A 16,654-nucleotide genomic window follows, 5' to 3' on the forward strand; every position below is an offset into this window, starting at 1 on the left:
TCTATATCACTAGATGTCACTATATGTCACTATATATCACTAGATGTCACTATATATCACTATATGTCACTAGATGTCACTAGATGTCACTATATATAACTCTATATCACTAGATGTCACTATATTTCACTATATATCACTAGATGTCACTATATTTCACTATATATCACTAGATGTCACTATATTTCACCCTATATCACTAGATGTCACTATATATCACTATATGTCACTAGATGTCACTATATATCACTATATGTCACTAGATGTCACTATATATCACTATATATCACTAGATGTCACTATATTTCACTATATATCACTAGATGTCACTATATTTCACTATATATCACTAGATGTCACTATATTTCACTATATATCACTAGATGTCACTATATATCACTAGATGTCACTAGATGTCACTCTATATCACTCTATATCACTAGATGTCACTATATTGCACTAAATGTCACTATATGTCACTATATGTCACTAGATGTCACTATATGTCACTATATATCACTAGATGTCACTATATATCACTAGATGTCACTATATATCACTATATATCACTAGATGTCACTATATTTCTCTATATATCACTAGATGTCACTATATTTCACTATATATCACTAGATGTCACTATATTTCACTATATATCACTAGATGTCACTATATTCCACTATATATCACTAGATGTCACTATATTTCACTATATATCACTAGATGTCACTATATTTCACTATATATCACTAGATGTCACTATATTTCACTATATATCACTAGATGTCACTATATTTCACTATATATCACTAGATGTCACTATATTTCACTATATATCACTAGATGTCACTATATAGCACTAAATGTCACTAGATGTCACTAGATGTCACTCTATATCACTCTATGTCACTAGATGTCACTATATTGCACTAAATGTCACTAGATGTCACTAGATGTCACTCTATATCACTCTATATCACTAGATGTCACTATATTGCACTAAATGTCACTAGATGTCACTAGATGTCACTCTATATCACTCTATGTCACTAGACGTCACTATATTGCACTAAATGTCACTAGATGTCACTAGATGTCACTCTATATCACTCTATATCACTAGATGTCACTATATTGCACTAAATGTCACTAGATGTCACTCTATATCACTCTATGTCACTAGATGTCACTAGATGTCACTCTATATCACTCTATATCACTAGATGTCACTATATTGCACTAAATGTCACTAGATGTCACTAGATGTCACTCTATATCACTCTATATCACTAGATGTCACTATATTGCACTAAATGTCACTATATGTCACTATATATCACTCTATATCACTAGATAAGATAAGATAAGATAAGATATTCCTTTATTGTCCCACATGGGGAAATTTCATTGGTGCAACGCAGGTAGATCCAGAAGAACAGATCACTTATAGGAAGTCTGAAAAACACTAGATGTCACTATATATCACTCTATATCACTAGATGTCACTATATTGCACTAAATGTCACTATATATCACTCTATATCACTAGATAAGATAAGATAAGATAAGATAAGATAAGATATTCCTTTACTGTCCCACATGGGGAAATTTCATTGGTGCAACGCAGGTAGATACAGAAGAACAGATCACTTATAGGAAGTCTGAAAAACACTAGATGTCACTATATATCACTCTATATCACTAGATGTCACTATTTTGCACTAAATGTCACTAGATGTCACTATATATCACTAGATGTCACTAGATGTCACTCTATATCACTCTATATCACTAGATGTCACTATATTGCACTAAATGTCACTAGATGTCACTCTATATCACTCTATATCACTAGATGTCACTAGATGTCACTCTATATCACTCTATATCACTAGATGTCCCTATATGTCACTAGATGTCACTATATGTCACTAGATGTCACTCTATATCACTCTATATCACTAGATGTCACTAGATGTCACTATATGTCACTAGATGTCACTATATATCACTATATGTCACTAGATGTCACTCTATATCACTCTATATCACTAGATGTCACTAGATGTCACTATATGTCACTATATATCACTAGATGTCACTATATATCACTATATGTCACTAGATGTCACTATATATCACTATATGTCACTATATGTCACTAGATGTCACTATATATCACTATATATCACTAGATGTCACTATATTTCACTATATATCACTAGATGTCACTATATTTCACTATATATCACTAGATGTCACTATATTTCACTATATATCACTAGATGTCACTATATATCACTAGATGTCACTAGATGTCACTCTATATCACTCTATATCACTAGATGTCACTATATTGCACTAAATGTCACTATATGTCACTAGATGTCACTAAATGTCACTATATATCACTAGATGTCACTATATATCACTAGATGTCACTATATATCACTATATGTCACTAGATGTCACTATATATCACTAGATGTCAATATATATCACTAGATGTCACTATATATCACTATATGTCACTATATATCACTAGATGTCACTATATATCAATAGATGTCACTATATATCACTATATGTCACTATATGTCACTAGATGTCACTATATATCACTATATATCACTAGATGTCACTATATTTCACTATATATCACTAGATGTCACTATATAGCACTAAATGTCACTAGATGTCACTCTATATCACTAGATGTCACTATATGTCACTATATATCACTAGATGTCACTATATATCACTATATGTCACTAGATGTCACTAGATGTCACTATATATCACTCGATGTCACTAGATGTCACTCTATATCACTAGATGTCACTATATTTCACTATATATCACTAGATGTCACTATATTTCACTATATATCACTAGATGTCACTATATTTCACCCTATATCACTAGATGTCACTATATATCACTATATGTCACTAGATGTCACTATATATCACTATATGTCACTAGATGTCACTATATATCACTATATATCACTAGATGTCACTATATTTCACTATATATCACTAGATGTCACTATATTTCACTATATATCACTAGATGTCACTATATTTCACTATATATCACTAGATGTCACTATATATCACTAGATGTCACTAGATGTCACTCTATATCACTCTATATCACTAGATGTCACTATATATCACTATATATCACTAGATGTCACTATATTTCACTATATATCACTAGATGTCACTATATTGCACTAAATGTCACTATATGTCACTATATGTCACTAGATGTCACTATATGTCACTATATATCACTAGATGTCACTATATATCACTAGATGTCACTATATATCACTATATGTCACTAGATGTTACTATATAACACTCGATGTCACTAGATGTCACTATATATCACTAGATGTCACTATATTTCTCTATATATCACTAGATGTCACTATATTTCACTATATATCACTAGATGTCACTATATTTCACTATATATCACTAGATGTCACTATATTTCACTATATATCACTAGATGTCACTATATTTCACTATATATCACTAGATGTCACTATATTTCACTATATATCACTAGATGTCACTATATTTCACTATATATCACTAGATGTCACTATATAGCACTAAATGTCACTAGATATCAGAAATGTAGCTCAGATGCAAGTTTTACACTCTTAAGTTTGATTTAAAATAAACATAATAACATATTCAACACATTCAACAGTAACTTTTTAAAATCCAATAAGGTCCAAGACCTTATTGGACCTTAATGTGTTGTTGGGTTGGAATACTCTGGTTAATGCTAACAGCTAATGCTAACAGATAATGCTAACAGCTACTGTTAGCGTAATCGGAAACATTCAAGAGTGGCTCCAGACTAGAGGAGTTGTGATGTGATCCATGCATGAGCATCGAACCGTGTCTGCCAATTATGTCTGATGTCCATCTATAGTAACCATAGTAACCCTGTCCTTTTCCTCAGGTTCTCCAGAAGCTGAGCCTGGTGCAGCAGCAGCAGAGAAGCAATCTGGAGGTTCAGGAACACAAGGTCCTTCATGCTGTGTCAGATCTGTGGACGGTGAGTTTTAACCTGCAACTGTCACGAACGGCAGAACGGAGCCAATTACTGAGCCGGAAACAGCAACAAAATATCCTTCCAGCGGCGGGTCAGGGGCAAACGAGAGGCGGAGTCAGGTCCGTCCCAGGTTCGGTGCACAAGGCAAAACCAGCGTTGTCAGAGGATAATCAAAATCTCAAAACGCTCGAATGTTGGGGCTAACAGGGCTTCGCAGACAATCTCGCACTGAACCGAGGAAAACCAACACCTAAAACCCTACAGCCAGTGATTAACAATGACATACAGCAGTGATGAGCAGAGAGACAAAAGGGGCAGTAACCAGAGAGACAAGGGGGCGGTAACCAGAGGGAGAACAAGAAGGGAGGGAGAAACCAAGAGGAGCAGAGACAGAAAACCCGTGAGTAAAACAAGATAAACTATACATCACCGGACGGACGGTGACCATGACAGCAACGACTCAAACCACCAAAGCACCTAAAATATGATCTAAGAACTTGTGTGTATTAACTCAACAAAAACGCCTCCAATAACACCAAAACAGCAGGAAATACCTCCAAAACACCTAAAGAAATACCCCCAAAACACCTAAAGAAATACCCCCAAAATATATCCAACGTCACCACAACACCTCCAATAACGCCCCAATAACACCTCCAATAACGCCTCCAGTAAAGCTTCCAATAACACCTCCAATAACACCTCCAATAACGCCCCAATAACACCTCCAATAACGCCTCCAGTAAAGCTTCCAATAACACCTCCAATAACACCTCCAATAACACCCCAAATAACACCTCCAATAACACCTCCAATAACGCCCCAATAACACCTCTAATAACGCCTCCAGTAAAGCTTCCAATAACGCCTCCAATAACACCTCCAATAACGCCTCCAATAACACCTCCAATAACGCCTCCAATAACGCCCCCAATAACGCCCCAATAACACCTCCAATAACGCCTCCAATAACACCTCCAATAACACCTTCAATAACACCTCCAATAACGCCTCCAATAACGCCTCCAATAATGCCCCCAATAACACCTCCAATAACACCTCCAATAACACCTTCAATAACACGTCCAATAACACCTCCAATAAAGCCTCCAATAACACCTCCAATAACACCTCCAATAACGCCTCCAATAATGCCCCCAATAACACCTCCAATAACGCCCCAATAACACCTCCAATAACGCCTCCAGTAAAGCTTCCAATAACACCTCCAATAACACCTCCAATAACGCCCCAATAACACCTCCAATAACGCCTCCAGTAAAGCTTCCAATAACACCTCCAATAACACCTCCAATAACACCCCAAATAACACCTCCAATAACACCTCCAATAACGCCCCAATAACACCTCTAATAACGCCTCCAGTAAAGCTTCCAATAACACCTCCAATAACACCTCCAATAATGCCCCCAATAACGCCTCCAATAACACCTCCAATAACGCCTCCAATAACACCTCCAATAACGCCTCCAATAACGCCCCCAATAACGCCTTAATAACACCTCCAATAACGCCTCCAATAACACCTCCAATAACACCTTCAATAACACCTCCAATAACGCCTCCAATAACGCCTCCAATAATGCCCCCAATAACACCTCCAATAACACCTCCAATAACACCTTCAATAACACGTCCAATAACACCTCCAATAAAGCCTCCAATAACACCTCCAATAACACCTCCAATAACGCCTCCAATAATGCCCCCAATAACACCTCCAATAACGCCCCCAATAAAACCTCCAATAACACCTCCAATAACGCCCCCAATAAAGCCTCCAATAACGCGCCAATAACACCTCCAATTACACCTCCAATAACACCTCCAATAACACCCCAATAACACCTTCAATAACACCCCCAATAAAGCCTCCAATAACACCTCCAATAACGCCCCCAATAACACCTTCAATAACACCTCCAATAACACCTCCAATAACACCTCGAATAACGCCTCCAGTAAAGCTTCCAATAACACCTCCAATAACACCTCCAATAACACCTCCAATAACACCTCCAATAACACCTCTAATAACACATCCAATAACACCTTCAATAACACCTTCAATAACACGTCCAATAACACCTCCAATAACGCCTCCAATAAAGCCTCCAATAACACCTCCAATAACACCTCCAATAACACCTCCAATAACACCTCCAATAACGCCCCAATAACACCTCCAATAACGCCTCCAATAACGCCCCCAATAAAACCTCCAATAACACCTCCAATAACGCCCCCAATAAAGCCTCCAATAACGCGCCAATAACACCTCCAATTACACCTCCAATAACACCTCCAATAACACCCCAATAACACCTTCAATAACACCCCCAATAAAGCCTCCAATAACACCTCCAATAACGCCCCCAATAACAACTTCAATAACACCTCCAATAACACCTCCAATAACACCTCCAATAACGCCTCCAGTAAAGCTTCCAATAACACCTCCAATAACACCTCCAATAACACCTCCAATAACACCTCCAATAACACCTCTAATAACACCTCCAATAACACCTCCAATAACGCCTCCAATAAAGCCTCCAATAACACCTCCAATAACACCTCCAATAACACCTCCAATAACACCTCCAATAACACCTCCAATAACACCTCTAATAACGCCTCCAATAACGCCCCCAATAAAGCCTCCAATAACGCGCCAATAACACCTCCAATTACACCTCCAATAACACCTCCAATAACACCCCAATAACACCTTCAATAACGCCCCCAATAAAGCCTCCAATAACACCTCCAATAACACCTCCAATAAAGCCTCCAATAACGCGCCAATAACACCTCCAATAACACCTCCAATTACACCTCCAATAACACCTTCAATAACACCTCCAATAACACCTTCAATAACACCTCCAATAACACCTTCAATAACGCCCCCAATAAAGCCTCCAATAACACCTCCAATAACGCCCCAATAACGCCCCAATAACACCTCCAATAACACCTCCAATAACACCTCCAATAACGCCTCCAATAACGCCCCAATAACGCCCCAATAACACCTCCAATAACACCTCCAATAACACCTCCAATAACGCCTCCAATAACGCCCCAATAACGCCCCAATAACACCTCTAATAACACCTCCAATAACACCTCCAATAACGCCTCCAATAACGCCTTCAATAACACCTCCAATAACACCTCCAATAACACCTCCAATAACACCTCCAATAACACCTCCAATAACGCCCCAATAAAGCCTCCAATAACACCCCCAATAAAGCCTCCAATAACGCCTCCAATAACACCTCCAATAACACCTCCAATAACACCTCCAATAACACCTCCAATAACACCTTCAATAACACCCCCAATAAAGCCTCCAATAACGCCCCCAATAACACCTCCAATAACACCTCCAATAACACCTTCAATAACACCTCCAATAACACCTTCAATAACACCTCCAATAACACCTCCAATAACACCTCCAATAACACCTTCAATAACACCTCCAATAACACCTTCAATAACACCTCCAATAACACCTCCAATAACACCTTCAATAACACCTCCAATAACACCTTCAATAACACCTCCAATAACACCTCCAATAACACCTTCAATAACACCTCCAATAACACCTTCAATAACGCCCCCAATAAAGCCTCCAATAACACCTCCAATAACGCCCCAATAACGCCCCAATAACACCTCCAATAACACCTCCAATAACACCTCCAATAACGCCTCCAATAACGCCCCAATAACGCCCCAATAACACCTCCAATAACACCTCCAATAACACCTCCAATAACGCCTCCAATAACGCCCCAATAACGCCCCAATAACACCTCTAATAACACCTCCAATAACACCTCCAATAACGCCTCCAATAACGCCTTCAATAACACCTCCAATAACACCTCCAATAACACCTCCAATAACACCTCCAATAACGCCCCAATAATGCCTCCAATAACACCCCCAATAAAGCCTCCAATAACGCCTCCAATAACACCTCCAATAACACCTCCAATAACACCTCCAATAACACCCCCAATAAAGCCTCCAATAACGCCCCCAATAACACCTCCAATAACACCTCCAATAACACCTTCAATAACACCTCCAATAACACCTTCAATAACACCTCCAATAACACCTCCAATAACACCTCCAATAACACCTTCAATAACACCTCCAATAACACCTCCAATAACACCTTCAATAACACCTTCAATAACACCTCCAATAACACCTCCAATAACACCTTCAATAACACCTCCAATAACACCTTCAATAACGCCCCCAATAAAGCCTCCAATAACACCTCCAATAACGCCCCAATAACGCCCCAATAACGCCCCAATAACACCTCCAATAACACCTCCAATAACACCTCCAATAACGCCTCCAATAACGCCCCAATAACGCCCCAATAACACCTCCAATAACACCTCCAATAACACCTCCAATAACGCCTCCAATAACGCCCCAATAACGCCCCAATAACACCTCTAATAACACCTCCAATAACACCTCCAATAACGCCTCCAATAACGCCTTCAATAACACCTCCAATAACACCTCCAATAACACCTCCAATAACACCTCCAATAACGCTCCAATAACCCCTCCAATAACACCTCCAATAACACCTCCAATTACACCTCCAATAACACCTCCAATAACACCCCAATAACACCTTCAATAACACCCCCAATAAAGCCTCCAATAAAGCCTCCAATAACACCTCCAATAACACCTCCAATAACGCCCCCAATAACACCTCCAATAACACCTCCAATAACACCTCCAATAACGCCTCCAATAACACCTCCAATAACGCCTCCAGTAAAGCTCCCAATAACACCTCCAATAACACCTCCAATAACACCTCCAATAACGCCTCCAATAACACCTCCAATAACACCTCCAATAACGCCTCCAATAACGCCTCCAATAACACCTCCAATAACGCCTCCAATAACACCTCCAATAACACCTCCAATAACACCTCCAATAATGCCCCCAATAAAGCCTCCAATAACGCGCCAATAACACCTCCAATAACACCTCCAATAACACCTCCAATAACACCCCAATAACACCTCCAATAACGCCTCCAATAACGCCTCCAATAACACCTCCAATAACGCCTCCAATAACGCCTCCAATAACGCCTCCAATAACGCCTCCAATAACACCTCCAATAACACCTCCAATAACACCTCCAATAACACCTCCAATAACGCCTCCAATAACACCTCCAATAACACCTCCAATAACACCTCCAATAACACCTCCAATAACACCTCCAATAACGCCTCCAATAACGCCTCCAATAACGCGCCAATAACACCTCCAATAACACCCCCAATAACGCCTCCAATAACGCCTCCAATAACGCCTCCAATAACGCCTCCAATAACGCCTCCAATAACACCTCCAATAACACCTCCAATAACGCCTCCAATAACGCCTCCAATAACGCCTCCAATAACGCCTCCAATAACACCTCCAATAACACCTCCAATAACACCTCCAATAACACCTCCAATAACACCCCAATAACACCTTCAATAACACCCCCAATAAAGCCTCCAATAGCGCCCCCAATAAAGCCTCCAATAACGCCTCCAATAACGCGCCAATAACACCTCCAATAACACCTCCAATAACACCTCCAATAACACCCCAATAACACCTCCAATAACACCTCCAATAACACCTTCAATAACACCTCCAATAACACCTTCAATAACACCTCCAATAACACCTCCAATAACACCTTCAATAACACCTCCAATAACACCTTCAATAACACCTCCAATAACACCTTCAATAACGCCCCCAATAAAGCCTCCAATAACACCTCCAATAACGCCCCAATAACGCCCCAATAACACCTCCAATAACACCTCCAATAACACCTCCAATAACGCCTCCAATAACGCCCCAATAACGCCCCAATAACACCTCCAATAACACCTCCAATAACACCTCCAATAACGCCTCCAATAACGCCCCAATAACGCCCCAATAACACCTCTAATAACACCTCCAATAACACCTCCAATAACGCCTCCAATAACGCCTTCAATAACACCTCCAATAACACCTCCAATAACACCTCCAATAACACGTCCAAAAACACCTCCAATAACACCTCCAATAACACCTCCAATAACACCCCAATAACACCTCCAATAACACCTCCAATAACACCTCCAATAACACCTTCAATAACACCTCCAATAAAGCCTCCAATAACACCTCCAATAACACCTCCAATAACACCTCCAATAACACCTCCAATAACACCTCCAATAACGCCCCAATAAAGCCTCCAATAACACCCCCAATAAAGCCTCCAATAACGCCTTCAATAACACCTCCAATAACACCTCCAATAACACCTCCAATAACACCTCCAATAACACCTTCAATAACACCCCCAATAAAGCCTCCAATAACGCCCCCAATAACACCTCCAATAACACCTCCAATAACACCTCCAATAACACCTCCAATAACACCTCCAATAACACCTTCAATAACACCTCCAATAACACCTTCAATAACACCTCCAATAACACCTTCAATAACACCTCCAATAACACCTCCAATAACACCTTCAATAACACCTCCAATAACACCTTCAATAACGCCCCCAATAAAGCCTCCAATAACACCTCCAATAACGCCCCAATAACGCCCCAATAACGCCCCAATAACACCTCCAATAACACCTCCAATAACACCTCCAATAACGCCTCCAATAACGCCCCAATAACGCCCCAATAACACCTCCAATAACACCTCCAATAACACCTCCAATAACGCCTCCAATAACGCCCCAATAACGCCCCAATAACACCTCTAATAACACCTCCAATAACACCTCCAATAACGCCTCCAATAACGCCTTCAATAACACCTCCAATAACACCTCCAATAACACCTCCAATAACACCTCCAATAACGCTCCAATAACCCCTCCAATAACACCTCCAATTACACCTCCAATAACACCTCCAATAACACCCCAATAACACCTTCAATAACACCCCCAATAAAGCCTCCAATAAAGCCTCCAATAACACCTCCAATAACACCTCCAATAACGCCCCCAATAACACCTCCAATAACACCTCCAATAACACCTCCAATAACGCCTCCAATAACACCTCCAATAACGCCTCCAGTAAAGCTCCCAATAACACCTCCAATAACACCTCCAATAACACCTCCAATAACACCTCCAATAACACCTCCAATAACACCTCCAATAACGCCTCCAATAACACCTCCAATAACGCCTCCAATAACACCTCCAATAACACCTCCAATAACACGTCCAATAACACCTCCAATAACACCTCCAATAATGCCCCCAATAAAGCCTCCAATAACGCGCCAATAACACCTCCAATAACACCTCCAATAACACCTCCAATAACACCCCAATAACACCTCCAATAACGCCTCCAATAACGCCTCCAATAACACCTCCAATAACACCTCCAATAACGCCTCCAATAACGCCTCCAATAACGCCTCCAATAACACCTCCAATAACACCTCCAATAACACCTCCAATAACGCTTCCAATAACACCTCCAATAACGCCTCCAGTAAAGCCTCCAATAACGCCTCCAATAACGCCTCCAATAACACCTCCAATAACGCCTCCAATAACACCTCCAATAACACCTCCAATAACACCTCCAATAACACCTCCAATAACACCTCCAATAACACCTCCAATAACGCCTCCAATAACACCTCCAATAACACCTCCAATAACACCTCCAATAACACCTCCAATAACACCTCCAATAACACCTCCAATAACACCTTCAATAACACCTCCAATAACACCTCCAATAACACCTTCAATAACACCTCCAATAACACCTTCAATAACGCCCCCAATAAAGCCTCCAATAACACCTCCAATAACACCTCCAATAACGCCTCCAATAACGCCCCAATAACGCCCCAATAACACCTCCAATAACACCTCCAATAACACCTCCAATAACGCCTCCAATAACGCCCCAATAACGCCCCAATAACACCTCCAATAACACCTCCAATAACGCCTCCAATAACGCCTCCAATAACGCCCCAATAACGCCCCAATAACACCTCCAATAACACCTCCAATAACGCCTCCAATAACGCCTTCAATAACATCTCCAATAACACCTCCAATAACACCTCCAATAACACCTCCAATAACGCCCCAATAAAGCCTCCAATAACACCCCCAATAAAGCCTCCAATAACGCCTCCAATAACACCTCCAATAACACCTCCAATAACACCTCCAATAACACCTCCAATAACACCTTCAATAACACCTCCAATAACACCTTCAATAACACCTCCAATAACACCTCCAATAACACCTCCAATAACACCTTCAATAACACCTCCAATAACACCTTCAATAACACCTCCAATAACACCTCCAATAACACCTCCAATAACACCTCCAATAACACCTTCAATAACACCTCCAATAACACCTTCAATAACGCCCCCAATAAAGCCTCCAATAACACCTCCAATAACGCCCCAATAACGCCCCAATAACACCTCCAATAACACCTCCAATAACACCTCCAATAACGCCTCCAATAACGCCCCAATAACGCCCCAATAACACCTCCAATAACACCTCCAATAACACCTCCAATAACGCCTCCAATAACGCCCCAATAACGCCCCAATAACACCTCTAATAACACCTCCAATAACACCTCCAATAACGCCTCCAATAACGCCTTCAATAACACCTCCAATAACACCTCCAATAACACCTCCAATAACACCTCCAATAACGCTCCAATAACCCCTCCAATAACACCCCCAATAAAGCCTCCAATAAAGCCTCCAATAACACCTCCAATAACACCTCCAATAACGCCCCCAATAACACCTCCAATAACACCTCCAATAACACCTCCAATAACGCCTCCAATAACACCTCCAATAACGCCTCCAGTAAAGCTCCCAATAACACCTCCAATAACACCTCCAATAACACCTCCAATAACGCCTCCAATAACACCTCCAATAACACCTCCAATAACACCTCCAATAACGCCTCCAATAACACCTCCAATAACGCCTCCAATAACACCTCCAATAACACCTCCAATAACACGTCCAATAACACCTCCAATAACACCTCCAATAATGCCCCCAATAAAGCCTCCAATAACGCGCCAATAACACCTCCAATAACACCTCCAATAACACCTCCAATAACACCTCCAATAACGCCTCCAATAACGCCTCCAATAACACCTCCAATAACACCTCCAATAATGCCTCCAATAACGCCTCCAATAACACGTCCAAAAACACCTCCAATAACGCCTCCAATAACACCTCCAATAACGCCTCCAATAACGCCTCCAATAATGCCTCCAATAACGCCTCCAATAACACGTCCAAAAACACCTCCAATAACGCCTCCAATAACGCCTCCAATAACACCTCCAATAACACGTCCAATAACACCTCCAATAACACCCCCAATAACGCCTCCAATAACGCCTCCAATAACGCCTCCAATAACGCCTCCAATAACGCCTCCAATAACGCCTCCAATAACACCTCCAATAACACCTCCAATAACGCCTCCAATAACGCCTCCAATAACGCCTCCAATAACACCTCCAATAACACCTCCAATAACACCTCCAATAACACCTCCAATAACACCCCAATAACACCTTCAATAACACCCCCAATAAAGCCTCCAATAGCGCCCCCAATAAAGCCTCCAATAACGCGCCAATAACACCTCAAATAACACCCCCAATAACGCCTCCAATAACGCCTCCAATAACGCCTCCAATAACGCCTCCAATAACGCCTCCAATAACGCCTCCAATAACACCTCCAATAACACCTCCAATAACGCCTCCAATAACACCTTCAATAACACCTCCAATAACACCTCCAATAACACCTCCAATAACACCCCAATAACACCTTCAATAACACCCCCAATAAAGCCTCCAATAACGCCCCCAATAAAGCCTCCAATAACGCCCCCAATAAAGCCTCCAATAACGCGCCAATAAAGCCTCCAATAACACCTCCAATAACACCTCCAAATAACACCCCAATAACACATTCAATAACACCTCCAATAACACCTTCAATAACACCTCCAATAACACCCCAATAACACCTTCAATAACACCCCCAACAAAGCCTCCAATAACGCCCCCAATAAAGCCTCCAATAACGCGCCAATAAAGCCTCCAATAACGCCTCCAATAACACCTCCAATAACACCTCTAATAACACCTCCAATAACACCTCCAATAACACCTCCAATAACGCCTCCAGTAAAGCTTCCAATAACACCTCCAATAACATCTCCAATAACACCTCCAATAACACCTCCAATAACACGTCCAAAAACGCCTCCAATAACGCCTCCAATAACGCCCCAATAACACCTCCAATAACACCCCCAATAAAGCCTCCAATAACGCCCCCAATAACACCTCCAATAACACCTCCAATAACACCTCCAATAACACCTTCAATAATGCCCCCAATAAAGCCTCCAATAACACCTCCAATAACACCTCCAATAACACCCCAATAACACCTTCAATAACACCCCCAATAAAGCCTCCAATAGCGCCCCCAATAAAGCCTCCAATAACGCGCCAATAACACCTCCAATAACACCTCCAATAACACCTCCAATAACACCCCAATAACACCTTCAATAACACCCCCAATAAAGCCTCCAATAACGCCCCCAATAAAGCCTCCAATAACGCCCCCAATAAAGCCTCCAATAACGCGCCAATAAAGCCTCCAATAACACCTCCAATAACACCTCCAAATAACACCCCAATAACACATTCAATAACACCTCCAATAACACCTTCAATAACACCTCCAATAACACCCCAATAACACCTTCAATAACACCCCCAACAAAGCCTCCAATAACGCCCCCAATAAAGCCTCCAATAACGCGCCAATAAAGCCTCCAATAACGCCTCCAATAACACCTCCAATAACACCTCTAATAACACCTCCAATAACACCTTCAATAACGCCCCCAATAAAGCCTCCAATAACACCTCCAATAACACCTCCAATAACACCTCCAGTAAAGCTTCCAATAACACCCCAATAACACCTCCAATAACACCTCCAATAACACGTCCAAAAACACCTCCAATAACGCCTCCAATAACGCGCCAATAAAGCCTCCAGTAAAGCTTCCAATAACACCTCCAATAACGCCTCCAATAACACCTCCAATAACGCCTCCAGTAAAGCTTCCAATAACACCCCAATAACACCTCCAATAACACCTCCAATAACACTTCCAAAAACACCTCCAATAACGCCTCCAATAACGCCTCCAATAACGCGCCAATAACACCTCCAATAACACCCCCAATAACGCCTCCAATAACGCCTCCAATAACGCCTCCAATAACGCCTCCAATAACGCCTCCAATAACGCCTCCAATAACGCCTCCAATAACACCTCCAATAACGCCTCCAATAACGCCTCCAATAACGCCTCCAATAACGCCTCCAATAACGCCTCCAATAACGCCTCCAATAACGCCTCCAATAACGCCTCCAATAACGCCTCCAATAACACCTCCAATAACACCTCCAATAACACGTCCAAAAACACCTCCAATAACACCTCCAATAACACCTCCAATAACACCCCAATAACACCTCCAATAACACCTCCAATAACACCTCCAATAACACCTTCAATAACACCTCCAATAAAGCCTCCAATAACACCTCCAATAACACCTCCAATAACACCCCAATAACACCTCCAATAACACCTTCAATAACACCTCCAATAACGCCTCCAATAACACCTCCAATAACGCCTCCAATAACGCCTCCAATAACGCTTCCAATAACACCTCCAATAACGCCTCCAGTAAAGCTTCCAATAACACCTCCAATAACGCCTCCAATAACACCTCCAATAACACCTCCAATAACACCTCCAATAACGCTTCCAATAACACCTCCAATAACACGTCCAATAACACCTCCAATAACACCTTCAATAACACCTCCAATAACACCTTCAATAACACCTCCAGTAAAGCTTCCAATAACACCTCCAATAACACCTCCAATAACACCTTCAATAACACCCCCAATAAAGCTTCCAATAACACCCCAATAACACCTCCAATAACACCTCCAATAACACTTCCAAAAACACCTCCAATAACGCCTCCAATAACGCCTCCAATAACGCGCCAATAACACCTCCAATAACACCCCCAATAACGCCTCCAATAACGCCTCCAATAACGCCTCCAATAACGCCTCCAATAACGCCTCCAATAACGCCTCCAATAACGCCTCCAATAACGCCTCCAATAACGCCTCCAATAACGCCTCCAATAACGCCTCCAATAACGCCTCCAATAACGCCTCCAATAACGCCTCCAATAACGCCTCCAATAACGCCTCCAATAACACCTCCAATAACACGTCCAAAAACACCTCCAATAACACCTCC

General features: G+C 41.3%; 1 protein-coding gene across 1 annotated transcript in view; it reads left to right on the top strand.

Annotated features, from left to right (window-relative positions):
* The window catches only part of LOC140362369 (uncharacterized), a gene marked incomplete at its 5' end in the record, with an annotated part of 131,557 nt that overhangs the window by 35,328 nt on the left and 79,575 nt on the right, over positions 1 to 16,654 (top strand). The window contains one exon of the mRNA XM_072448465.1: positions 3,991 to 4,086. Coding sequence (XP_072304566.1) covers positions 3,991 to 4,086 — 96 coding nt within the window. The remainder of the gene's footprint in view (positions 1 to 3,990; positions 4,087 to 16,654) is intronic.

This window comes from Eucyclogobius newberryi, unplaced genomic scaffold, assembly GCF_026437365.1.
Source record: "Eucyclogobius newberryi isolate DKJ021-1_F unplaced genomic scaffold, fEucNew1.0.hap1 SCAF_164, whole genome shotgun sequence".
NCBI classification, from domain to species: domain Eukaryota; kingdom Metazoa; phylum Chordata; class Actinopteri; order Gobiiformes; family Gobiidae; genus Eucyclogobius; species Eucyclogobius newberryi.